The sequence below is a fragment of the Tympanuchus pallidicinctus genome, unplaced genomic scaffold (genome assembly GCF_026119805.1).
Source record: "Tympanuchus pallidicinctus isolate F22 unplaced genomic scaffold, pur_lepc_1.0 scaffold5, whole genome shotgun sequence".
Lineage (NCBI taxonomy): Eukaryota > Metazoa > Chordata > Aves > Galliformes > Phasianidae > Tympanuchus > Tympanuchus pallidicinctus.
This window is the reverse complement of record NW_026294769.1, coordinates 43237355-43265223: the sequence shown is the minus strand read 5'-3', so window position 1 is coordinate 43265223 and position 27869 is coordinate 43237355. Positions and strand designations below refer to the sequence as shown.

The following is a 27869-nucleotide window of genomic DNA, read 5'->3' as shown; positions in this document are numbered from 1 at the left end:
ATCACAGGGTTTTCTAAATTGTAAAGGAATAAGATGCCTGTGTTGATGATTTTGAACATAGTAAATTACTCTAAATGCAACAAAATCTTACACAGAGTGAGCCTTAAATTCTTTTTAGAGATGCTTTGACCTCACCATCATTACCTTATGGAAGCTAAACAAGCTTCCTCAGTTAAGGACCTGTTCCACAGTCTCTCAACCTATGTAAAGAAACACTATGTACTTTTTTGTTTCTATGGAATGTGAGTTGTATTTTCTTAGCTATTGAAAGGAACAGAGAAGCAGAGAGGATATGGTCTTTTGAAGATCTTTTTTATGTGTACACCTGCTCCCTTTAATCACGTTTCCAAGAATATGTCAGCCTTTCATGTACAGCTCTAGGAATGACAGAAGGGAGGAAGATCAGGCCACTATACGGCCAAAGGCTGAGTGACCATTTAGCCAGTCACCACATTTAACCTGGAAATTATTTTTGGTGTGGAAACTACTTTATTCGGCTTATCTTCTTTAGGCTCTTCAGACATACCAGACTGATCCTGCCATGAAAAAGATGCTAACTCAGCTGTATTTCTATGTCATGCCTGTATTTAATGTGGATGGATACCATTATAGCTGGACAAATGTAAGTACTATCACTTGTATTACTCAAAAAATTATTCAGACAGGAAGACTGAAAGCTTATTAAACCATTCAAAGGTGACTTTCTGTATAATCTCACTCATCACTCTGTATCATGCAAAATCGAAGTAAATTAATTCAGTTAAAATATAACACTGGAAAAGATTACTGGGTTGAGCTTTTGTGTGTGTTTGTTTATGAACAGAGAGATTTCTGTCAAAATATAGCAATACTACTAATTAACTATTTTAAAACTTACCTTAGGATCGGTTCTGGAGAAAAACAAGATCAAAGAACTCCAGGTTTTGGTGTCATGGGGTTGATGCTAATCGCAACTGGAAAGTGAAATGGTGCGGTAAGTCTGGAAATACTTTGGTCCAGCAGTTCAGATTACCCTGTATTTAATTATCCAACACAGTAAGTAGGTTAGGTCACATCTGTTGTGAAGTGTTCTCTTTTCCATTGTCAAAATTGAAGCTTCTTTCTCATAACACCATGAGGCAGGGCTTAAATGTTCCTTCTATCTTAAGGAAAAAAAAAAAAGTCCTACACTCTGGAAAAAAGTATCTCATCAGAAAAAGAGTGTTTATGGTATGTGTGGCAAGATTTAAAAACTGCACGTACAGAGCTATTCTGTAGTTCTGCAATATAACTCATTCAAAGCGCAGTATTGAGTTTGGTCCATCACATTTCAGAATCTACCTGACTACAACTTTAGGGAACATTTTAGATTTGTTTTATTTAATTTATCTAAACTCTGAGATTAACTTAGTTTTGGAAACAAATTTGCTTTGTTGGCCTCGTAGAGTAATGTCTGAAAACATTTTAAGGCTATTATTGTTAGTGATTTGATGAAGAAAGAAGATGCTGTTACATGTATGGAGATCCATTTTAAAGCTCCTAGAATTTCTGCAAATACTTTCATAAAAACTGACCATCAACCCATCACCACCATGCCCACTAACCATGTTCCCAGATGCCACACACCTACACATTTCTTGAAATCCTCCAGGGACAGTGATTCCACCACCTCCCTGAGCAGCCTCTTCCAATGCATCACCACCCTTTGGAGAAGAAATCTTTCCTAATATCCAACCTGAACCTCCCCTATCACAACCTCCTTTCAGGTAGTTGTAGTGAGATGGGTGTCAGCCTTTTCTATCAACTACTAAACTTGTATCTGTTTGCAGTAAAGAGAAAACAGACATGGAAGCAGTTACAGTTGTTAGATGAGAAATTCTCTTACAGAATATAGCCCTGCTACCATGATCTTCAAGGCAACTTTATGCTGCAAAAATAATGTAAAAATGAACCAAACTCCTACATCACTGTTAACATCTTTTAACTAAGCACATCAGTCACAGCTGGAGGTATTTTGGGGACATATGTTTACTATTCAGAAGACAGCCAGCAGCTTAATTGGAATGAACATTCTTTTACATAGTCTTCAGAGCCGTATTATAGAAACCTATCAGTGGGATATTAATATTCACACTGTGTATTTTCTTTCTAGTCCTAATTAATCTTTTTTTGGTTCAAGTCATTCTTCTCCTCCCTCTCCCGTATCTCCTGTATTAAAAATTCTCTCCTGTATTAAAACACTCCCACTCCCAAAAAAGTATTTAAACTCAAACATTCTTTGCTGAGTCCCAGTAATGCTTATTCATTTTTTGATAAAAGAAAAAGAGTTTTTCCAGGCTGAGTGAAACTATAACAATACACACACATTGTGTGTTTCAATCCACTGCTTGTTGCATTTCTTCCCTGCACTGCACATGAAAGACAGGTCCTCGCTCTTTAAAAAATAAAAATTCTTCCAGGGTTGCTCACCATCCCACTAAGCACATGCCCTGCTTCCTGCACCAGACCCCAAATTCCACCTTACTCTCTATTTCAGCAGAGAATAAAGAGCTCTTTCATGGCCAGGGCTGACTGGTGCTCAGAAGATCCTCACCCGGAGCCCGTGTTCTCATTAATGTAACACTAAATGAAGCAGAGAAGAATCTGGATCATATCACACTTTGAGACTTGTATAATCGTGATGCATTTAAAATTTAATCCTGCACACACCTGTAAAAATCCTTTAATGCAGTTCACTCGTACCTAGAGTTCGCAGGCAGGTTTGATCTTCCCACTGGGCTCCCAGCAAAGCCACGCAGATCCACTTGGAAAAGATAGCATAGCATCTCCTTTGGTCTCCTCTTCCCATCTAGTGCAGGGATTTGATGTAAGCTTTATGATATTGCTTCTGTATTCCCTAGGGGCTGAAAAAAGGGTTATATCACTTATTGTGACAAATGTCACTGCAGCCCCCAGTGCCTAAAATAGCACACAGAAATTGCAGCCAGGTCTAGGTGAATACTGACTGCAAGATCTCTGGGGTACAGATGCTCTCTGATATACATATGTGCAGTAACTAGCACAATGGTTTAACGTTCTTGAGATAAATCACAGAATCATAGAATCATAGAATATCCCGAGCTGGAAGGGATCCATAATGATCATCGAGTCCAACTCCTGAAGCAACAGGTTATGAGACAAACTGGAAGGGGAAAGGACAACAAGTCATTGTTTTGCATGGCAGAAGACTATTCTGTGCCTTGCAATCAGTCCACAAGATCACAAATTTAAAATCAGTAATTAGTTACAAAGAATTAAATCAGTTCATATGGCAAATCCAATGAAGAAGTTTGCATCCAAAGTTCCCAAGAGAGAAACAGTAGGAGTAAAAGTTTCCAGTATATCCCAATTTCCAGTGCACCTCATTGATTACTGATGACAGAGCTCCCCTACGGCAGGAGAAGTGGCTGCAAGGAAGTTTAAGAATCATGCTCCAGTCATCTGTACACCCAGTCTTGCTTCTGTAGCCAATCTGATTTTGTTTTACCAGTCTCTGCACACCTTTCTTTTGCATCTTTGATCTCATGAGGTATATCAGAGGATACCTGCCCTCTCCCAGGTACCAGGTAATGTGTATGTTTGGTGGCCCTGCTAGGCAGGGGGGTTGGAACTACATGATCCTTGAGGTCCCTTCCAACCCAGGTGATTCTGTGATTCTGTGATTCTGTACCAAAATAAGGCAGTATGATAACATTTTATGCACTTGCATTTTCTTCTAGTGACTATAACTCTGAAATTTTGCAGGAGTTGATAGCACTGTTTCTTTTTTTTCCCTTCTTGTTACTTTAAAAGAACTTTCAGTATGAAAATTGAGGATATCCTTACACTGTCCATGGGCACCATTGAAACTTGGCCTCTTTATCATCAGCCACCTTCACTCAAGAAAAAGCATTAACTACAGCTTGGATTGCAAGTGGCTCATGATAGTAGACTGAACAGTATAGAGAACCTTTTCTTCATTAGAAGTTACTAAACTGAGTCATATTTTACTACTGGGTCATTTAACAGTAAGCTTGCAGGATTATGCTGTTTATTAAGAAGGAGGCTCATTTTCATGGTTCAGCATACAACACTGCTATGGGAGATGAAGCATCCATTTAAAAAAAAAAAAAAAAAAAAAAAGCAGCAGCTCTGCAGGCTCTGTGAAATAGCTTTCCTTTAGCTATATTATCTGACAAGACATCGAGGCAGGGTGCTCTTGAGATTTGGATGACATGTTGGCCATCTGTTCTGCAGGGAGGACACCATCTGCCCTCAGTATAACACTCCCATATCCACTGCTATGTAAGCACTAATACCTTTTGATATCCTCACCTGTGGCCATTGAATGATAGCTTCATTTTTCATATTACAAATGAAGGTGCAGTATAGGATACTTTCACTTTAATTTTCTTTTTTTTTTTTTTTGCATTAGGATGATTGCATAACCTCGTTCTATTTCATATTATTATGCATTCTCACTCTCACTGCTCTTATTATTTGAAGATGGAAGTACTTACTATACAAAGGAAAGCTAATAAAACACTGCTTTTGTAAGTCCCTGATGGCACAAGAGAATGTCACAAACAAACTATTATTATTCTGCAGGTCAAAGTAAAACGTGGCATTTTGAAATCACAGTGGATAAAAGAGTAGCATGGATTTGCATAAAAATTGTTCTTTTAGGCCCAGGCCCTCAGCTGTAAACGAGACAGTGGCTTAGAACCAGAATTGTTAGATGATAAAGGAGCCACTGCTATGTCTTCTTTTCTGAGTTTCATCTTTCACTACCTCATGGGATATTACATGTAGGCTTTGCTTCTGTGGCTTACTGCCACCTGAGCAGGATGATGTGGTGAAAGAAATCCTCACAATTGAACCCCTGCCCCTTTTTGAAAGAAAAATAAGCCCTGTGCAAGCTGGGATGATTTCTAATGTAGCTAACCGAGCAATCTTCCATGCATCACATCATTTTTTTTCTCATAGGGTTTATAAGAGTAAAAATAGTCAGGGAATTTCTCCTGTTTTAAACCAGTCTGTAAGGTAATGCATGTTGAGGTTAGCTACCTCACTGTAGCTATCACTTTATAAGTTCGTAAACGAAACTACTCTTAGAGGCTGGATTTGTCCTGGCAGTGACTAGTGACCGGGGCTCAGTTCTCTGATTTCAAATAAACCAACTGAAACCTTGAAATGGTTTTAACACGAACTTCATGCTGGAATGCTATGTAGAGTTCCCCTCGTATGGAAAGTTACTGAAGAAAATACTGAAGAAAGGTGAGGTCAGACTCCCCTTTTTCTGATGGATTAAAAACATGACCTCTGGGAAGCATTGTATGGAGCTGGCCACTTGGCCACTTGGTGCGTCTACTAGATGAGCAGATTGCTGTACTGAGGTCCCACTGGCTCATGCCCATCAGTCACATGAAAGCAATTTGTTTATTGCTTTTCATGCTTTTGCACACAGGTCACTCAGGCTGACCCTCAGAAATTCACTGTGATTGTTCACCATCAGCTTTCTCATTCCATTCTAGATGAAGGGGCCTCACTTCACCCTTGCGATGACACCTACTGTGGTCCCTTCCCTGAGTCTGAGCCTGAAGTAAAGGCTGTTGCTCATTTTCTTCGCAAACATCGTAAACAAATAAAAGCCTACTTGTCCTTCCATGCATACGCACAGATGTTGCTGTACCCTTATTCTTACAAATATGCAACTATTCCAAACTTCAGCTGTGTGGTAAGTACGTCAGCACTGGGGAGAACACAATTCAGCATCTAGCATTTTTTGATACAGTTTTGTTCTGGGAGCAGAGTTGTTCCATCCATGCTCTTCACTTATTTAATACATAGCAGTATGAATTCTGGAACTGCTTGCAATCTCGTTTCTGATTATATAACCTTCACTTGAATGAGTCAGCAGTAATTTGATTAAAATGGTATAGTGCCTTCCATCCATCAGTTCCTGCAAATTACCTGATAGCATAAATCCCTGGGTTTTAATCATAGGTATTATCATTTTATTTAATTTTATTTAATTTTATTTAATTAACAGTAAGAAGAATTATATAGTTAAGTACTCGGGCATCTATCTGGAATTCTGTCCATGCTTAGAACGGAAACGCAAATCTGAGTGTGATTTGTCACTCAGAACAGAGTGACAAATCTGAGGCACAAAGAAGATTGTCTTCAATTTTATGACCCAAAAATAAAATTAAAGTGGTTTACATTGATCCATTAGAAGAGAAATCTGGTAGATTTCACTAAAAATAAAGCTTCTGTTGCTTTGTGTATCAGGTATAGTGTTTTCAGCACTTTACAACAAGCAGTTAATTAACATCAAGTGCTTTGGAGCTTTTGTCTATTAGGAGAATAAATTAATAGTGTGGATTTTGATGCAAGCCCATTGATCTATGAATACATACAATTCATGTATTCCATGCTCATCCAAATGCAGGAAAGCTATTCACCCTGACTGCAGTTAGCCAGCCTCCTCTGCACAAAACCCTCCCTTTAGCCCATTCTCCTAGGAAAGCATTGCTTATCCTTCGCTTGCTGTTTGCTCCTGCTAACAGGCACCCATTGCAGCAATCAGTAGCAAGCCCCCTTCTTTTGCCCTTCAATTCTTGGTAAAATTACATTGTCCATACATCTCTCATTTTGGTCTTGAAAGTTACGGTGACATTTAGCTTACCAGTTTAAGCTTGTTTACTTCAAAAAGAGCTTAACTGCATCTTAGATTTATCCTGTGCAGAATAAATGATGTGTTAGTCCCTGGAGACTCACTGAAGTTTCACTCTGCTGCCCTCTGAGGAGACTGAGCAGCAAGCACTGCACAAACTGAGTTTTTTGTTGGTTTATTTCTGTTACGACACTTAATTGCATGAGTTACCAAAATTTCTACTTTGTGATATCATTCTTGGGAAACAGAGAAAATCAGAAGTTAGCTATGCAGTCAGTGAAGCTAAAAATATAATATCCTTGGGGACTGACTGTGAATAAATCCGTGAACCTTGTTTTTATTCTTCCTTCTCCACCCTTTTTTGGGGAGCAGCAAAGGGAAAGAAGAGCCTGCTAACTATTACTTACCAAAAAAAAAAAATGTACACATGAAATTTTAAACCCCAGGATCTCATTTACTTGAAGACCAGCAGGTGCAGGCATTCTGGTTTTTTTTAGAACAGCCAAGACAGAAAAGCACAAAGACGTGGTGTTAGAAACAATCAGCATTTCCTCTGCAAGATGACTGCTGGCTATCAACAACACTCAGACTAAAGTAAGAAAGCAGCAGACAGTGCCATGAAATTCATCCCAAGGAAAAGGAATCTCTAAGGGTTTTCACACACATCGACAAGTCTTTAATGCACGTTCTTATTGCTTGGTAGCTATTTCCATTCTGAGCAGGGTGACTGTCCCTCAGTGCACACACTCTGACTTTACATCCACAGCTGTTAGACTAAGGGAGCTCATTTCTGATGAGTGCCAAGTGTCCCCTAAGTTTATGAGACCTTGGATCTTTCAAGCTTTGCATCAGCAGGAGTGGTGTGCAGACCTAAAGCAACAAAGAAACAGTTCTGGACAAATGGAAGTACATTTCCATACCAATTCTAAATATTCTGCCAGTATTTTGAATCCATCGTTATTTTTACTACAATGAGGCAAAAAGAACACGGAGGTTGGAATAAGGAACTGAAGTAATTTCCTGTTATTTAGAAAATTCAGTGAGGATGTTAGAGTGAAAATGAATGGAATACTGTTCCTTACTAATTTTAAGTTTTAATATTTGCCAACAGCCAAAGGCTCCATCAGCTGGTGGCTCCTTTGAACAATCTTTAATATTTGAAGTGTCTCAAATGATGACTTAGGCTGAGGTTTCAGGTTCTCCAGTTCTCTTGCAGAATTACAGTGTGTTGGAAAGTGGCAGTCCCTGTTTCCTGCTGCTGATGGAACAAGCTTTGCTGGTCAACATGGACTCTGTACAGAGGACTCCACATGTACAACAGATAGAGTATTTGGTGTTAACAGAGGGGTGCAATTAATCCCAAGCAAAAGAAAGGTTGTTTCTGTCTGGGTTATATCATTCTGGAGAGCTGTCAGTTACTGTTTAGATTAAAGTGTTCAATTATTTAGAGTTGCTTTGAAAGAGGAGAGCTGTGTACCGATCACAACATGCATATTCTGTTCTAATTTAGGCATAAGTCTCTTATTAACACTCTCCTGAAATCTGTTCTTTTAAGAAGCTTAAAATGTAAATCATACTTCAGGACTGAAGAAAACAAACAAACAAAAAAACAAAACAGCAGGAACATTTATTCACCTAGAGGGTTTTGAATTTCACCTACTGTTTGTTCCCTTTTTTCCCGTGCCGTCATTTGCTGTACTGTTTACAGTGAGATTAAATGACACAGCTGAGCTTGTGTATCTCTTCATAAATATCTGACAGTTCTGAACGGAACTTTCTCCTTTACAGCGCTCAAAGGCTAGTTGGTTAGGTATATTGATGGTATGATCTGCTTGGCACAATGCAGATCAGCAGCACAGTCCCCAGTTTCGGCTGCTTTACCCAGCAGTGGCTGTGAGCAGCAGCCCTCAGGACTAAGAGCCGTGGGGGAACACCCGCCTGCATGCCCTACATACTTGAGTGGGAACTACCCAAGTATTTCTTCACAGTAATTTCAACATGGCTCACCCCTTTTCTTTCATTGCTCTGTAAGCCATGCAAGGAGCACTCTCCTTTGTGGCTCTGTTCTCCTTTCCAAGGCATATTTACTGGGACATCTGCCATGGCTGCAGCCTAACAGGATCTGACACTCCCTGGCTCAACAGGGTTATGTGTGTGCCCTGACTCACGAAAGTCAAGGCATCCGCACGTGTAAATGGGGAGCAGTCCCAAGGACAGCACTCCTCTCTGCCTCAGGCCTCTCATCACCTTCTCATGCTTGCTATGTATGGGTGAATCAGAAGTTACCCTTCAGCAGTATTTGGCTGCCACATCCCAGCCCTGCACTGACCTCAGCAGGGCAACTTCTCATGGACGTAGGATGGAAATGAGGGGTGAGCTGAAAACACCAGGCCACAGTCTCCAGAACAGAAGTCCTTCACTAAGAAATGAACTGAACAAATCCAGTTTTGCCTAGCGGAGTTTCATAATGGGGTTAAAAAATTGCTCTTTTCTTTGTTAAGAGCAATTCTCATTGTAAAACTAACTGCCTAAAGCCCTGCTTGCTCACCAGTGCCACCAGTGAGTAAAAATAAATGTGGGTTGTTTTATGTTCCAGAATGTCATTTTAAAGCAATTTTCTCTAGCTTGTCTGTTGGAGTGGATAAAGATCCAAAACAGGAATGTCTGTACTGGTCAAATCAGATACTAAGCCAGAATTCTGACTCCTGACAATAGCAAAGGACTTGAAGTTCAGAGAAAGTGAATAAACTCAAGGCAGGTACAAAGTAATCCTTTCCAATGCGCTCATCCATGTTTGCTGAATAGCAGCGTAAGGACCAAATTCATCAGGACTTGCATAAACTGAAGACTACAGCTCTTCAGTAAATAAAAATACTTACATACTGCAGCCCACAGAGGTTCAAATTCCAGCAGTTTCTAGCTCCAATGATGTTCTGTATAGAGAGATCACTGTGCATTTTCTAGGTGTCCCGCCTTCACTCTACATTCTACACGATCTTCCTTCTGAGAATACAATATTCATTTTCCTTTCCAACATTTGCACCTTTTCTTTGTGCTTGCAAGCAGTGTTCATTACGACCATCAGAATTTGCCTTGGACCAGGCCTTCTGCATCCAGTTTTACAGAATGCCATAAACCTCCCAAATACAGTGCCTCCTTATGGATCTTGAAATATAGACACTGATTTTCCTTGCACAGTTCTGAATTTGCATTTCTCCAACAGTGGAAATAAATCTCCAAGTCTATGTCATCTGGTCCTAAAGGAAGTTAGACCAGTCATGAATATTCTCCAGTCCATCAGAGATTCAGGAGAAAAGTTTGCCTCTTTCCCTCTTCCCACTCTGCTCACTTAACCACTCTACAGTGTAGTCTTCACTCACACAGTAGAAATGAGGTTTAGCAGACAGGGAAATATATGTGCAGCTGTTGGCAGAAAAATGTTTGCACAGCTTTTATTCTGCCTAAAAATGAGATTATTTTATCCCATATATCACACGTTTCCAGCATTCATTGTGTCACTGAATTGGTAAACATACACCTGTAACTACAGGTATTTAATGGCTGATCCCTTACAGTACAGTGAGTTTATATATGTCATGAAAATACTGAATCAAGTCCTAAGCATGTCAGTAAAAATAAATAATGTATTTCTCACTTAAAATCACTTTAGATTAGCTGCCATGGGCTTACAGAACAGGGCATTGCACCAGTAGTCAGTGACACATAGCTCAGTTTTCAGCCCCAGTGCAGTATTTAATTCAGAATCTAATTTATGCATTTGTTTTTTCTCCTCCACACAGGAATCTGCGGCCTATAATGCTGTTAATGCTCTTCAGTCTGCCTATGGTGTAAGATACAGATATGGTCCTGCATCCAGCACTTTGTGTGAGTTTCCCTCTGATGCAGGTGTATGACTACCTATAACAAGAAGACCATCTTTGTTATAACAAAGGAAGCAAACACTGTTTAAATGAACTTTGCTCCTGTTGTGCATGGTGAGAAAGGCGGAAGAAGTTTTGTAACTGACTCATTCAGTTGACTGCGATATGATTAAGCCAACTGATGCAATAAAAGAGATTAAAATGCAATGCATTTGAGAGAAGAAATCCGCCAAGTAGTGTGTTCAGAAAATATAAAAACAGATTTTTCTTTTATAAAAGATCTTTATCAGATATTGCAAATGCACTGCAAAGTTGTGAAGCATTTGGGAGAAAATAATTCAAAGTAGTTTTGATTTTTCACCAATGCTTTCTCTTGCTCTCTGTGCCCTTGTGACAGATACAGCCATTCAGAGAGCTCATTCTAAAATCTAAGATGATCTCTTTAAAACCCAGGTTTCAAATTTCTCAGTGTTTAAATGATGATAACTGACAGCAATGGTATCTCTATGTAAATATCTTTCATTTTTCAGAGATTGATTTCAAATGCACTTTATCCTATAAACAAAATGTCTTTAAAATATGCCCTTGAAATATATAATGATATTTGTCAGACAAGCTCTCCACACAGACAAGAAAGAGGAAATGATATTAAATAGGTTTCAGAGAAACCTATCATTCTCTTTACTTAAACTATGAGGCCTGTATTCACTTGGCAAAGATAAAGAGACTGAAAAAGTGAGGAACTTAAGTAAATAGCAAGATCTTTCACAAGTAATCTGCATCTCCCTTGCTGTTGCTGTGTTTTGGTTGAGGCTTTACGTGTCACACTTTATCATGGGCCCCCATCTCACAGCACAGTCATCATCTTGTGCTCATTACAGTGCAGTTGTTTGCTGTGTCGAAGGAATAGCACTGTGAGTTAATGCTAGAACTGCACAGAGGAAATCAGGCCGCATGGGAGATGGATCTTTATATAAATGTAAGTGTCTTGGGTAATCAGCATATGGAGATAACGAAAAGCATAAGAAACACACTTCCTCTGGAAGGTTTGTTAATATTAGACACCACCTATGCAAATGCTCTCATGCTGTAAGGAAGTCATGAGACAATGAGACAGAAATGAAAAGAAATCTTAGAAGAACTTTTAAAAGGAGAATATAGTTTATTTTATCATCTTTCTTCCTTCTCTCTGCTAATGAACTGACTGAAAAAAAGCTAAACTGAGGAGCATGCAATCAAGCGTCCAGCTGGGAGATCTTTGTGGAAGCAAAGCTTTACTGCACTCACTTGGAGACGAGAACCGTTTGGGGCTTTACACTAAAAGTTCACTTTATTGAATTTTCGCTTTACTCAGACAAGTCCGTTATTAACTTTTTTCCTGTGAAAATCAAAGGTCTAATCCTGTATTGGGCTGACCACCTTTCACAAGGTTCTGGCCATCTCTGAAGAGTGTTCAGGGTCAGGGAGCAGCAGCTTGAGTTGCAGGTGTACTCACAGTGTGCTGTAGATAAAATGCCACAAAAACTTATCTATCTCGCGCTTTCAACATGACCTGCATTGAAATTGTTTTTTTTTCAGTAGTTGCTGATTCTCTATTTCAGATGTGAGTTCTGGCAGCTCTATGGACTGGGCCTACAAGAACGGCATCCCATATGCATTTGCGTTTGAGCTGCGCGACACCGGGCACTTTGGATTTTTACTCCCTGAGACACTGATCAGACCAACCTGCACAGAGACCATGCTTGCAGTTAAAAATATCACTTTTCATCTGCTGAAGAAATGTCACTGAGAGCTATTTCTAGGCTCTGGAACTGAGAATTTTATTTTCAGAATTAATGCCTTTCAGTGAATTTATCATGCTAAGCTTGGCCTATAGAAGCCATAGAAGATAATGGGAAATATGGTATTGTTTCTACTAGGTTCACATGGCTGGAAATGGAAAAAAAGTCCATGAAGTTGATATACTATCTTAGCTATCCATTTGGTGTAACATGCTTAGTTCTTTCTTGTGATAGATCTCTGACAGGGACTTCAGTGGGGCAGGCCCAGGGCCACATACAGATGCCTGAGAGAAAACTCAGTTTCCAGACTGTCCCTGGCCTTACTGCTTTCCTGAACATAAAGACTTCCCTTAGCAGAGTTTCTCAAACCAGGGGATAAAGTTTACATTCATGTATACGCACTCTGCGCCCCAGCATGGGTCTATTTACTGCTATATGTCTACAGCAGTAAATGGCAGTGTGGCATAGAGTTCCAGCTGGCTGTGCTACAGGTAGCAAAGCGGCTTTCTTCTGCATGTATGCATTCATATGTATTTGCACTTCTGTGATTTCTCTTCATATAATGTGAGATTTGACCCAGTGTTCACTTTAGCCGTGAAGAAATATCTACTTTCCAACGTATACATTGGAATGGACACATTACCTTTGAAAATGTAACTTCCCTAGAGACACGTAAGAATTATAATGAAATATTATTGAACTATACAGTAGTGCTATATGGAAGGACAGTAGGTGACAAAGCAACTTGCCACAACATGGAGCTTGGAACCAGGCAGGCAACAGGCTCTTTTGGATTTTGCTGTAGTCAACCTGTGTCCACTTCCATCAGCAGAGGATATAGACTTAAACTGCAATTATGGTGCTAAATGATATTTTATTCATTGGTAACCTTGCAGTGAGTTCTGTGACTATGTGGCTGTTCTTGGAAGTCATATTTTTTGCATGCTTTAAAGGAATTAATAATAGATTCTTAAGTGGGACAGAGGTGAAATCAGAAGCTTTACAGCTGAAAGAGAATAAGCACCATGTTGGAAAGAATAATTACGTGAAAAAATGTAACAACTTGTTGGGTTTTTTTGGGTGCTTTTAAAATAGTATTTTTTCATCATATTATATCTGCAAAAGCATATATTTTACTTTATTATTTTTGAGTTTAATCTTTATTATTTTTGAGTTTAATCTTATGCCATAACAATTTAAATAAGATGTATTTGTTAATAAAATCATCAGAGGCTTTTGAAGTATTCTTCGTATTTTATTTCACTGTTATGGTCTTAGTTCGTGGATTTAACAATTTTCCTTACTTGTAAAACACTTCTAACATAAAGATGCAACACTTGAAAAATCTACATCCTCTGTAGATACATGCTTGAACACAGACAGATAACGGACAACACGTGTGAGACTGGGGAGCACTATATTTTAATAAGAATACCACTGTCTTCAGGACTGCAAAAGGCAACCAGTTGAGCAAAGATGACAGAACCTCATTCTCTGTAAATGTAACATTTTCCTATTAAAGTGTATCTATTTTAAACAAGTTTTCTGAAAGCTAGTCCAGATTTAATTAATTCAGACTTGCCTGAGTAATGTGAGTTTCTAATCTGGTTTAATTAATACTTAGAAACACTGAAAATATCTACCCACTGGTCATCTCCTCTTTGCTTATGACCATAATTTATAAATATTTTGAAGGCAGCAAGAGCAACCTTTTGCTGTGTACAAATTCTTGACAAGCAGTCTTGATTGAGAGTAGGTAGTACTAATTGTCAAGAGTTATTCTGGATTTAGGTAATAAGATCAAACTATTACAAGGACATGTGGGACTGAAGTGAAGGACAGAAGGTGTGAAAGATGCCTAACCAGCATAAGGCAGTTTACCACTGCAGTGCTACACTACAAACTTTTCCACATATGAGCCAGGAAAAAACAGATGTGAAGAACTGATTCCTGTTCATAGTTTAATGGTTCATCACAAGAAACATTTCAGCTTTATCTCCATACCGTCATATCTCCATTGGTACTGAAAAGTACTTGATATTAAAAGAAAATACAATAAAAACAAAACATCTATTTTAGTTTAAAAAGATCCTAACATTTTAGATACAGGTAACCCTGTACAGGAATAATGACAAGTATTCACACACATTTAAGAAGCTCTGACATTTAGATATATTTGATTTCAAAAACAATGGATGAATAAATCTGCATCCTGGCTTCTGGGTAGACTAAGCCTGAATACTACGTTTTGTATGCAGCTGAAACCTCAGAACTGAGCTGAGTTGAGTTTTGAAGATCTTCCCATACCGGATAATTCAGTGATTCATAACTGAATGCAAATGTAAACAGTCTTTGACTCCTTTAAGTTCAGGGTCACTGAAGCTGATCTGAAAGACTCTGGCAACTGGCAAAGAATAAACCCTATTTCCTGAATTAAGAATCAGTAAGACAAATATCAGCAAGAGTGATTCTAAGTAGAGCAATTGAAGCTAAGGAAAGAGCTCTATATCAGCTATTTGGATACAGAACAACAGCCTTTTTGACTTAAAGATGTTACTTTGAACATTTCTTACTTGTCTCCATAATTACTTACATCTCTTCCCAGTGTACTTCCCTTCAGCAGAATTGGTAACTGCTTTTGAGAAATGTGAGTTTATCTTATGATGATAGGTATAGTTTGTTTTTCAACACAATAGAAAGCACAGCAAAAGGAATAGAACGAACAGCAAAACAGTGGTTAATCAATCTAGCAGACAAAATCAGATATATATAATCATTGTGTGAATTTGGGAGTTACACTTCCATTGATTATTGATAGATTAAATACAACTGCTTCTGTAACTTGAAAAAAGTGTTCAGACAAGGTTTTGTAAATATCTTTCCTTTGATGGCTTTTATGTTTTAAGAACTGTGAGGTTAATTTGTGTGAAAGAAACAAGCCCACAGCTCTGCAAGTCACCACGCTCAAGCACAAAAATTATCCCAAATGAGAACTTAGAAATATTTCAAAGGACTTTGAACTGTCATTCATAAATTGATTTTCAAAAATGACCTTTATAGGTTGAATAAGGTACTGAGTTTAGCTGCAAATCTTGAAGAAAGAACAAAGCTGAAGGCTGAAGCTTCACCATCTTTTCCAGAAGTTGCTTCAAAAATACCACTATACTTGGTCACCCATGCAACACATAAAGCCTACAGAAAAATGCAATTCTTTTTTTGAAATGTCCGAAATTTGAGCAGAAAGATTCCAAATGACCTTGAATGCCAACATTCATTTCTTGGAAACAACCAGTACCAGTCAGTTTGTCTACAAAACAAACTGCAGCATGCTGATTGCACTGTCTGCTGGAGGACTGTACAAAGTTACTGCTTAGTGAAAACTCTACACCTAACTCCTAAAGTTAGGTGTACTATTTCACTGTTTTTACTATTTCACTGTTAGGAAACTTCCTAACAAAACAAGGTTAATATTTAACAATTCTAGTTTATTTGTGTTAAACAACACCATCCCTTTTTATGTTTACATTCAATTTAATGGCACTGCTCAAAGAGTAAAATATTCAGAACCATGAGCTGAGCAACACTTTTGAAAGCCTTTTCACAAAATCACCACCACCATTTTGACCTTCCCTTTGGCTGTGAGAAACTACTGTTTCCATAATTTCAATAAATCCAATAATTTCCATAACCCAATGCTATGAAACTCACATTCATTGCTAAAAATGCTAGTCTCACACATAATGATTTAATGGTTTTGACTTTTGAGACTAAAAGCCAGAATGTTACCAATTTCATTCAGTTCTTAGGTGATGGTAAAACACCAGAATAATGCCTCAACTATATAGAGATCAACTTTCCACCCACTGCAGAAACAGAAATGAGAACAGAAATTCAAAAAAATTATAGAGTTTTTAAATATGAACCCTGTGGCATTAATTATATGTCATCATATAACAACTTCAGGATAAAAGTTTAAGATCCAAACAGATCTAATTGTTTCCTCCTATCAATGTAAGAAAAAAATCTGTGTGGGGGCTCATTTGTGTTCTGGCAGATTGTATCAACAGACCCTCAAGTCACATCCATTGGTGCTGGTGGCTGGTCTGACTTGGATGAAGGTGAACTAAAGCCCAGAGTAGCTTTTCACACTCCTGAATGTGCCCATCTCCATACTTGAGAAGCAGGTGCTCAGAAATTCACATCCTTAAGATTCATACGATGTCAGAGGGGCCTACCTTAACAGCAAGGTCTTTTGTGCATATCTGCAAATTTGAGATAACCAGGGTCACCTCAGAGCAATGAGCTCATCCATGGTTCTACTTAAGGAAAGAGATGTTTGGGGCATTTAAAGAACACTGTGGTGTGCCAGTAAACCCAGAAGCCCCTAAATGTTTGTCTCTGTCTGACAATTAGAAATGCTCAACCAGAAAGTCACAGCTCTTTGCATGTGCAGATCCCTTCAAATGGTCTCCAGAGAGACTGAGTCAAACATGGCAGGGCTTGCCCTTGAACTTGTACATCAGGGAATACACTCATAAATAATAGATTCAAATGTTAATTAAGAAATGTTGCCACTGTCCCCAGTCATGCAGAAAATGCACTGTCTGTGACCAAGAAAATCTATCCTTTGCAACAAAACATGGGATAATGTTGTTATCTGTCCTGCCTGCTCCAAGGTTCCTGCTACCCTACCACTATTTGGCGTTATTGGAATACAAGTGGGCTGAATAGTCATAACAGGGAAATATTTTAATCTATCTTCAGGTCTGTAGAAGTGCACACTTTTACTGAAATAATAGATAACAGTTCTGAAATAAATATTGTGGTAGAACTGTGAGCAGGTGTTTTAGTCTTTTGTGTTGACTACTAACTGCCAGGCTGTTCCTCTGCCTAACAGTACAGCTTGCTGTTGGTGGGGAGAGTGTCTCATTTTTTAACCAAATAATGAATCTTTTTTATTAACCTATTCTGAGCAGAATATCAAGTTAGGTCTGAGAAAGTTTTACTTTACCACATAGTTTTCCATTTTCTTGAAAATAATAAATATGTTGGAGTTGCAGGAACAAAAACAGTACAGCAGTCTGAAATCTTGGCCAAAATGACTGATCTACTTACTGTTTTGTTTTACTTTGTTTCCAGATTGCAAAAAATTTGGGTTGACTGGGCAGTGTGAAACATTCTTCTGCACGTAATTAAGCCAGAAATAGCTCTTGGTTGTGTTTTTTCAGGGAAAAAAAAAAAAAAAAAGAGAGAGAAAAAATCAATATGGCATATTTTAAGCTCTTTGCACAGATTAATTTCTTTGCTCTGAATTAAATTATCACGTTCACAAAGCTGAATGCAGTTTGGAAAGCAGCACTGTTATTTTCCTGGGAGTCGGCCAGCTTTCCAAGGGTTAAGCAAGCAGTGCTTGCCTCTGTGGCAGGAGAAGCTGGGCTGCTGTTTGGCCTTGTTAGCACAGAATCTGTCAAAAAGGCAAAATGTACCGAGCCTTATCTCACAGGGTAAATTTGCTACACCACGCTGCACATGGCTCCTTTTTTCTCCTTTCATTCCCAAACCAAAGCAAGTTCTGTCTGTCAGCGACAACTTTGGGCTCTAACAGATTCTAATTTTCGGTGCTAAATTTAAGCGGTGAACCTGTTAAAATGTGCCAGCTTCCCCACATACCTACGCAGCCCCATTCACACACAAACAAGGTGCCTGTCTGCACAGTGCGTACTTAGTGCATGAGGCCTTACATAATGGTGGCGCTGCTCTCCTTGGGAGCTGCAGGGGTGCAGGCAGCAGGCTGTGGGTGTGAGCATCTCCCCTCTGCAGGCACCCCAGTTCATTCACCAACACTATTACAGCCGTGTCAGACCCCAAGCTCTTCTTCTGGGATTCCTACAGTGCATTTCTCTTGTGTGTCACACAGAAGCTCCAAGTATTGTCCGTATCCTTTGTCCACCGCACAGCACAGAGCCAAGGGGTCAGGTTTTGCTGTCATGAATGTCTGCTCCACAGTGGGCTTTACTATGAGGTGTTATGTCTTCAAGCCTCATTGCTGGCTGCATCCCAGAAAGTCTTTGCTACCCCACTGGTTATGACGAAGGCCATGTATCATTGCCCAGAGTGACTGAAGGGGTGTCTCAGCTGGTCCTGGCAGCTCCAGGAGACCTCTGGGAAACCTACAGGCTGCCAGGATTTGTGGGTTGCGTTACCCGACGAACAGCCCTTCCACGTAACACCCACTTGAGGGTATAAATTTTCAAAACAATAAGTTTAGACCAAAAAAAAAAAAAAAAAAAAAAAAAAAAGTTTCTTATACATTTGAAAGATTTTCTACTAAAGCTACTGCACTGATTTTAACAAAAAAGAACTAACACAAAGTTGCTGTCATCCTGAAGGCTGGTTAGGGAGTCAGTGGATCCAGTCCACTTCCTGTCAAACATACACCTCCCAGCACTAAGAACAGGAATGGCAACATTGAGGAGATGTCTCAGCAGAGACCTCTCAGCAAACACTGTCTGAGGAATGAGCTACCCTTCAGAGGTGATGCTGATGAATGCAGGGAGCTCTTCTATAAATCTCCCCTCCTGAGTAGAGAGTAGGAGCATCATGTTTCCACAGCTGTCAGGACTGTAGTTTTCAAAAGAGTGTTAAAATCTATCTCAGAATTTTAACAGAGCAAGGAAGGTCCCCATTCATTTCACACTACTCTGCACTTCATCAGAAACGAAGGGCTCCTTGGGTGGTGCGCCTGGCTGCACTTCCACTGACACCCAGCCCATCAGAAACAGCAGTATTGAAAAGTGCCAGAATTACTGCCTTGTTTTTCTTTGGCCCCTGTGAGAGTCTTAACAATCCATCAGTGCCAAAGCCTGACTATGCACAAAAATAACTATCCTGTTTAGGCATCTGCTGAAGGGCACAGAAAAAGCTAGTTTCTTAAAAATTCCTTTTTGGATTCTATGATTTCCATTTCGTAGAAAACTAAGTCTGTAGGTACAGAAAAATAAATCTTGAAAGGCAAGTTATCAAAAAACATACTAAGTACAGTATGTATCATCTTCCTACTCCAATTCTGAATGCGCAGACTGAAGGCAGACTGGTTGGAGCATGTTTTTCCATTTTCATTCAGGATCAGATAGACTAATAACAAAGGCAAAGACAGAAGTCTAACATGGAGTAGGGAAAAAAGTACAAAACAAACAGCAAGACTCTAGGCCCCAAGAGCAACAGAGGTTGCCTAAATGAGTATAAAAATGCATTTTTATTTTAGACCGGGAATAAAAACACTGAAGCATTGGTACTTAAGAAAGATGAAAGGAAACCAACAACATTGGGTAATTAGAGGACTGCTGGGTCAGATGGCTTACTGTGAGAGCAAATGGCTCTCTGTGACTAAACAAACTGTTGAAAGAAGAAAAATTGAACAAAAATTGGAAAAAAATCAAAGACTAATCATTTTAGCTTGAATGACTCTCTGTGAGAAGCATAAAAATGTCTTCATCCCAAAGAAATGTAAGCAAATGGATACTGCTGAGTATTTCTAAAGTAACAAGCAGAGGATTTGAAAGGACACAAATCTAGAAAATCACTTGTGCATTCATCTGATGGTGTAAGAGCCCTCACTCAAGCTTCTCTTAAGTGCAAAAATTGCCATTGGAGTACTCTCATGTGGACAATATTAATATTCAGAAATCCTCTGACATCATTAATTTTTAATGTTATGGATATTTAGCAAAGAGTTGAAGGTATACAGTAATGCCTTCCCTGTCAGTCCGAGGATTTCTCACTCTGAACAGGTCTATCCCTTACCTTCACCCTTCTAGCTGTACATGTGGATAAAACCTAACACAGCAGAAATTGATGCATATCTCATATGTGAAGAAACAGAGGCAGCAGAAGCAATCTGAATTACATTTGGGATGTATTTCAACACGGGAACAAATAAGTGTAAAAAGCACCACACAGCCACTGCAAGATACTGGAAACCTAAACGTAAGAGATTTAGGATTAGCTTTCTTTATAGAAAACATAACTCAACATAAAATTCATCAAAATATTGATCCAACTGCATGGTAGAACTGCATTTCTTCTCCACTTCTTATTAGAAATCCATTATGATGATTTTTCTCTGTTCCTTTACATTGCAGTGTACTTTCGTTAAGTGCACAGCTTTTCAAGAATAGATTGATACCATAGCTGAAAAGGATAAAGTTGCAGCATTACCAATATACAGCATGAATTTAAATACAAGCAATAAATTCCAAGCAAAAAGGATCACTGGAACCCAGAAGATGAGACTTACATGGGAATGTTTCCAAGGAAGGCTCTCCTAGGCTTCACTAAATCTTGACAATGTATATCTATTTAAACCACACTTTATGCACAAATTCATTAGAGTATAGAAACCAAAGCAGCCAGGAAAGGGAAAACTATTGGTTACGTATCAGTTTATTTGACATTCAGCGTGGGAAATTATTTTAACACAGCAAGAGCCAGTTTACTTCCCTGGTACACATCTTTAACCAAGGAACAATAAATAAATGTCTTCAAATTCTGCAAAACTCTTTGTCACACAAAAGAGTATCACTTACGAAGGCTCACACACATCAGTTGCAAATATATCCATGCTTTGCCTTAGGTGTTCCCTGACAATTATATAGGCTGCCATGAAAAGGATTGAAACCTTTAGCAGCCCATTCACTTTTATTCAGCATTTTGACAACGGGCAATAATCCTTCTGCCAAAAGTCTACTTGAGATTTCTGAGATATCCCACCAAAGCCTCCCATTCTTTTGTGGCTGGATGAAACAGGCAGTCCTTATGCCTGCTCCTGGGAGATGATAAAGCATTGTATTGTGGATGCTGGAGGTGTTACAGTTACAGGCTTACTGCTGTTGCTATGCACATTCTGTTTTTCCTGAATTTGTCCCTTGAGGTGGTAGGCCTCAAGTTTCACCTGGCTGGGAAGGGAAATTCACAGTTCTCTTGCTCTGAAGGTAGGATTTAAATCATCTGACTTCAGTTATATGAAAGCTATTCATCTAAACTAAACTGACTTGTTACTTTCTATAGCTGGCAGGGAAAAGTAAAGGGCGTACGTATCTTCAGCTCAGTGCTATTGCTTCTATCTAAGTTCCTTGTTAGATCTTACTCCTTTCATATAGCAAGAGCCCAGATGACTGGGGGCTAGGTGAAATTTTGTAAATGTTAAAATTAGTTGAGACAAATTCGACTTTTATTGAGATTTAATCTTAATTTTCTAGTAAATCCAGCTCTGGCTGAATTCAGATGCCTGATGTTTTTCCTTTCAAGGTTGCCCATGGCTTGTGGGACACGTAAGGAACAAACTGCTTTCCTAAATGTATTTCAGCTGCAAGAAACTGTCTTAGAGGAACTGATGCACACATACTTGGCAAACTGTCTACATATATTTCTGACTTTTAACTTCAACTGTAATTCAAGCAGAGCTAATTTCTTCAGCTGCCACAAGTGAAGGCTAATGCTGTGGACCATGAAAGCATCTTCCTTTCTGTCCCTCTTTCTCAGGTTTTTCTTACTCCTGCCAGTAATGTTGGTCACTCTATACATTTCCTTCCTAGCAGATTGCTGGTGCCAGAATTGTAAAAGCAAATAGCTTTGGCACCCTCTATTAATAACAGTTCTCTACATTAGTTATCTAGCTTGATGCATGCTTGATGCATACTTTTTCTTCTTTTATCCTGGACAGACTTTTTTTACCAGTTAGACAAACACTACTATGCAACATACAAACAGTACCAAAGATACACAACATGCCAATATATAAATAATCAAGCAAAGTAGAGTATTTAAAATCCATCACGAGGCAGTTCCAAATCTGTCACTGAAAGCAGCAGATTCCAGGGCTGGTGAGGCCATGCAGATTTTACCCAGTGGCTGGCCACCAGCTGCCTGCCAAATCTATGAGAGACGCGCCTTTAAGCACTCTCCTCTGCTAATTTTATCTTTTCCCTGCCTCTAGCAGGCATTACACGATATTTAAAGGCTACTGAGTTTAAGGTGATCACTGAACTTACAGTGAGAAAGATGCCTTATAAGAGATTAAAATGATCAGTAATCAAGACTAGTAAACAACTGATCCAAGTCAGCCATAGCCTGTTCAGCCTTCCCCTGAGAATCCAGTCTTGTTCTTACAAAAGCCAATACCTTCATAAGCTCTTGGAGCTTACTGTGAGCAAGAAAACAAAAGGCAGTCATAGTTTCATGGTAAAACATTTATGAGAGTTGTCTGAGTGAACAAAATACTTTCTAATAAATGACATACTAAAAATAACCTCAAAATTAGGCATTACATACAGAAATAGTGACTACAGATTCCTGCATTCTGTGCTATTTTTTAAACAAATGAATGCTTGCCATATTATTGCAGTAATGTTTAGATTTGCAAATATACTCAAATGTTTTAATATTATATTGCACACACTGATCACATTTTCCAAATGCGCACAAATACACAAAGCCTGGATATAAGACCAGTCTGTCACCTGTCTGATTTTTACATCAGAGCAGTCAGTTTCCATACAGAGCTCACACCAATTTCAAATGGCACAGCCTCATTCTTATATAGAACCTGTGAACTTAAAGTCAATTTGGACTTTAATCTTCTACCTTTGATCCAGCACTATGATGAAAAGAAATGAAACCATGAAATTAAATGTCCACAGACTTGGGGAAAATTCTGATTGGATCATGCATTTTGTGATAGAATGTTTTGAATTACCATTTTAAAATTATGCACAATTGTCTGCCTTGCTTTTCCTATTTCTCTGTGGACTAGTATGCCTTAAGATTAAGGAAGCATTCTTGTAAGTTGCTCAAAAAAAGCAAAAATTCTGGTTGCCTATGCTTAGTGTTTTGGCTTTTAAGTAGAGCAGAGCATCTACATTCTGTTTGACCTTAACCATGTCAGAGGGAGTATTGCCAGCGCAGTTCTGAAAAAAAATACCATATTTAAATTAAAACATTTTGTATAGATATTTGATTGAATACACACCTAGAAAATATTTAGCAAGCTAACTACGATCCCAGAATGAATCAGTACAACGGCTCTTCTTTAATATCTGTCTTCTTTAATATCTTTCTTCTAAGCAAGAAATGCCATTAACTCCCAGTCAATTTTATCTTTCTGATTATTCATATTCAAAATCTTTCACTGAATTGCATGGGTTGGAAATGACCTCAAAAGACCTTTGATGTTAGTACAGAACTTCCTATGTTCAAGTTTTAGGCCATTACTCCTTGTCCTACTGCTACACACCACCGAGAAGAGCCTGGTCTCATCCATTTGCCTCCCACCTCCCTTTAGAAATTTATAAACATTTATCAGATCCCCTCTCAGTCTTCTTTCCCCTAAGCGGAACAGACCCAGCTTATTCAGCCTTTCCCCATATGGGAGGTGCTCCAGGCCCTTAATCACCTTTGTGACCCTCCACTGGACTCCTTCTAGGTGATACCTGTCTTTTTGTGTCCAGAACTGGACACAGTAGTCTAAATGTGGCCTCATCAGCGCAGAGTAGAGAGGTAGGATCACATCACCTCCCCTGACCTGCTTGCCATGCTCCTTTTAAGGCACCCTAGAATACCATTGGCCTTCTTGGCCACAAGGGCACGTTGCTGGCTCATGGCCAACCTGTTGTCAACCAGGACCCCCAGGTCCTTCTCCACAGAGCTCCTTTGCCAGCAGGTCATCCCTTAACTCTTACCCTCAAGCTCTCCACTTGTTCATCATTCCCTCTCAAATGGAGCTCAGTAATACATTCTAGTTGCTCTGTCGCATAAAGAGCAACTCCACCACCTTGCCTCACCAACCTGTCTTTCCTAAAGAGGACACAGCTATTCATGACAGAATTCCAGTCATGTGAGCTGTCCCAACATGTGTCTGTGATTGCAATGAGATCGTGGCCCTTTGACCACATACAGATCTGTAGTTCTTCCTGTTTGTTTCCCATACAGGCACTTGAGGAAAGCCAAAGGTGCAGGTATCTCTAGAACGGTGCAAGAAGGTTTAAGTCAGGCTGTTGGCAATATTATCTTCTCTGAGGAGACCTCACAAGATCCAACTGGAGAACTGAGAGGCTTTTCTCCATAGTTTACTAAAATGGCAGCATCACCAGGCCTCTCTCTGTCATGAGGAATTCCATCCTCATCTACTTTAAAGATCTGGTAATCAGTCCAGCCAGCTTGCTCTCCAGAACACTTTTGCTCCATCTGGTTAGTCTCACTCCATCTGATGGCCACACACCTGGTCTCTCAAAGGCCTGCCCAGTATCACAGTACCCTAAACCTTGATCGTGACACCATTCCTTCAGCCAGTAATTTACCTGATCTGTTCTCCTCCTTCTTTCCTGGACAATGCAGAACACTTCTTGCACTCCTGATCTCTTTAGCATCTTTCCAAGGGATGCAAAGTCCTTTTAATATCCTGTAGTTTCCTCATTGAAGCCTCCTGCAAAGCCCTGCCATTAAGCCCATGGTTTGTATTGTATTTTTGACAGGAAATAACCCACTGCAGCTGCTGGAGGAAACAATCAGGCAGATTCAAAGATCACTTTGCGGCAGTTAGAAGTGGTTATTGCTCCAGTCTCATTGCTTGTCACCTCAATTCACGTGACTTTTATGATCCTTCTGTCTAAGCCTTTCAAAACGGATATTAAAATGCTTGGAAGCCATCCTTATCATTCATTTGACTTACCATACTCCCAGATTTAAGGGAGATTTTCTGCAGCTGAATTCCATTTGATTTTTCTCTCTTCTTTTTCATTTTCATTCCTTCTTATTATCAGCTTATTGAAAGAGATCTGCATCAACCTTTGAAAATGCACAAGTTCTAAAGTGATACATTGAATTCACCTTAGATCAAGGGAAAGAAAGTCTTTCAGCACATAAAAATTAGGGTAAAGCTAATGCTGCATGCTTCCAATAGCCAGGCTATTCAACGTCTAATTTGTAAGACAACTCAGCATGCATTACACTGGTCCCATCACATCAGTTACAGAGACATGCAGGAGTCTGAAGCTAGGATTGAAGAGCAGGAGAGTCATCATTTTTAGTGAATTTGTTACTCTTCTCATTTGTCACAAGTCAAAATATTCCCATTTCTAAATCAAAACTGGAAATAAAAAAATAGGCATTACCATACTATAGTTCTTGTTATTACAGGTGATTGGGATGATAATTAATTAACCAGACTCACAGAGTAATCTAGGAAAGCTGTAACAGTAGGGATACCACTTTGTATTCTTATTATTCACATACAAAAAGAGTTGCCATTACCAAGGGCTCATGACAATGAGTCTACTTTGCCTTTGTGAAGCCCCATCTGGAGCACTGGGTCCAGGCCTAAGGCCCCCAGCACAAGAAATACGTGGAGCTGTTTGAGCGAGATCAAGAGGAGGGACATTAACACGATAAGAGGGCTGCAGCACCTCTCCTGTGAAGACAGGCTGAGGAAGCTGGGCTTGTTCAATCTGGAGAAGGCTGTGGGGAGACCTCACTGAGGTCTTCTAATACTTAAAAGGAGCTTATAAGCAGGAGGAACAATCAGCTTTTTATGTGGGTAAATAGTAATAGGACAAAGGGGAACTGTTTTAAACTAAAAGAGGGGAGATTTAGATTAGATGTCAGTGGGAAATTTTTCACTGACAAGGTGAAAAGGTTCTGGAACAGGTTGCTCAAAGAAACTGGATGCCCCACCTCAGGAGGTATCCAAGGCCAGATTGGATGGAGCCCTAAGCAACCTGATCTAGTGCCTGATTTAGTGGGTAGCAACCCTCCCCATAGCAAAGACTTGGAACTAGGTGATCTTTGAGGTCCCTTCCAAACCAAGCCATTCTATGGTTCTGTGATTCTATGAATTTACATTTGCATTTCCATAGCCTCACATACAACAACAAATGTATACCATACCCACAGAAGTACATTACTGATTTATTCATAACCACATCCTTAGGTTTGAAAAACTACTAAAGAAACTTGAAAGAAAACTTATATAGCCATTTAAAAATATATGTATTTCCTTTCGTCTTTAAAATAGTTAGTAGTGCTCCTTCACACACAGTGTTAGGGAATGGCTTGCTGAGGCGCCATGGAGGCTGGGATCTGAATTATTCATCTGATAGCAGGAGCAAAATGCTGAAGAAAGAAGTTGTTGAAAACTCCTCTAGTCTAGAAAAAAGATGTATTCCCATAGAAAAATTACTAGCAAAAATGGATCACACTTCAACAAATGCAGCACTACAAGCTTCCCATCACATGAATGCAAACAATAGCCTGGAACATTTGGTATCTTCCACAGTTTCCAGCCACAATTTGCAACCACAAGAGGTGCTTTCTTTTTTTCCTTCACTGCTATCTGACATTTTTCCCGCAGCTGTCACAAGCTGAAAAATATCATGTTTTACTAGGAGTACGTATCCTCACTTAACTATAGCTTTGAGAATGTGTTTCAATATAACAAAAGTCAGAGCCCTTTCGCTTTCAGGAAGAGATTCGTCACTCTCCAAGAACCTCCTGAAAGTGATGGATGTTTATTTCATTATGTGTCACTGCAGGGCTGTCTCACGCTTCTGTACAAATGGTTTGAAGCACCCTAGGAATTACCTATCGATTAATATTCCCTGCAGTAACAAACATTTGCCATTTGTTTTCTCAGTGCTGCAGTGGATACACTGCAGCCTGCTTTAACCTGTTAGAATATTCACCTTATGAGCAAGCTATGAATTCTTAGCTCCAGCTCCTGGATTTACCCATGAATAAAAAATATTAAAACAAAACAAAACAACCCTCTTAAAATTGTTCAAGCACATTTACAGTGACTATCTCTTACAGTTTAGTGGACAGATCAAGATCCTTTGCATAACAAATACACTGGGTATTTTGAATTATGCTTCACTTATTTGTATAAGAGTATCTCGCCTAGGACTCCATTAAGGGAAAGAAAGAAATGTTTTCTCTGTACCTGTCTTTGTGTTAGATAATCAAGCACCACAGGCCATGCATTTGGTAAGAGACTTGAAAGCTTATTCACTCAGGTGCTTGCGGAGCATCCACAGCTTCTCTCCTGTTCTATGTTCATATGTGCTGGATCCATGCTGGATCCTGATCCATCACACACTGATTATCTGCATCTGGTAGATGAGAACAGAATGGAAGCAAACACAAATTACCGTACTACAACTGAGGAAGCAATGAGCCACTGTGATTAAAGGAGCACTGCTACGCTGCTCCTAGCTACCGACCCATCCACCCTGTACACAAAGTCTCATGTACAGCAGTGCTGAGCCATCTGTTTTACAGTTCAAATACTGAAGATAATTCATATGTGAAGCATCAGTTTAAACAATGCTTCATGCTGGCACTGCTGCCCAAAAATGCAAGTCTGACCTCTTCTTCCCCTTCTTGTTCCTGTATTCGTGTAACCCCCTCCCTTGAGTCAACAAGCCTCTGTGAGACTGCTTGATGAAGCAGAGTATGGAATATATCTGTATTTTTAAAAGCTCT

At 39.3% G+C, this 27869-nt stretch overlaps 1 protein-coding gene across 1 annotated transcript in view; it reads left to right on the top strand.

The window, feature by feature from the left end:
• Window positions 1-13555, top strand: part of CPA6 (carboxypeptidase A6) — an 88048-nt gene extending 74493 nt beyond the window's left edge. Inside the window, exons 7-11 of the mRNA XM_052704937.1 lie at window positions 512-622; window positions 883-973; window positions 5532-5734; window positions 10477-10561; window positions 12159-13555. Of these exons, the coding sequence (XP_052560897.1) occupies window positions 512-622; window positions 883-973; window positions 5532-5734; window positions 10477-10561; window positions 12159-12346 (678 nt within the window). The 3' untranslated portion in view covers window positions 12347-13555. The remainder of the gene's footprint in view (window positions 1-511; window positions 623-882; window positions 974-5531; window positions 5735-10476; window positions 10562-12158) is intronic.
• The last annotated feature ends 14314 nt before the right edge of the window (window positions 13556-27869 follow it).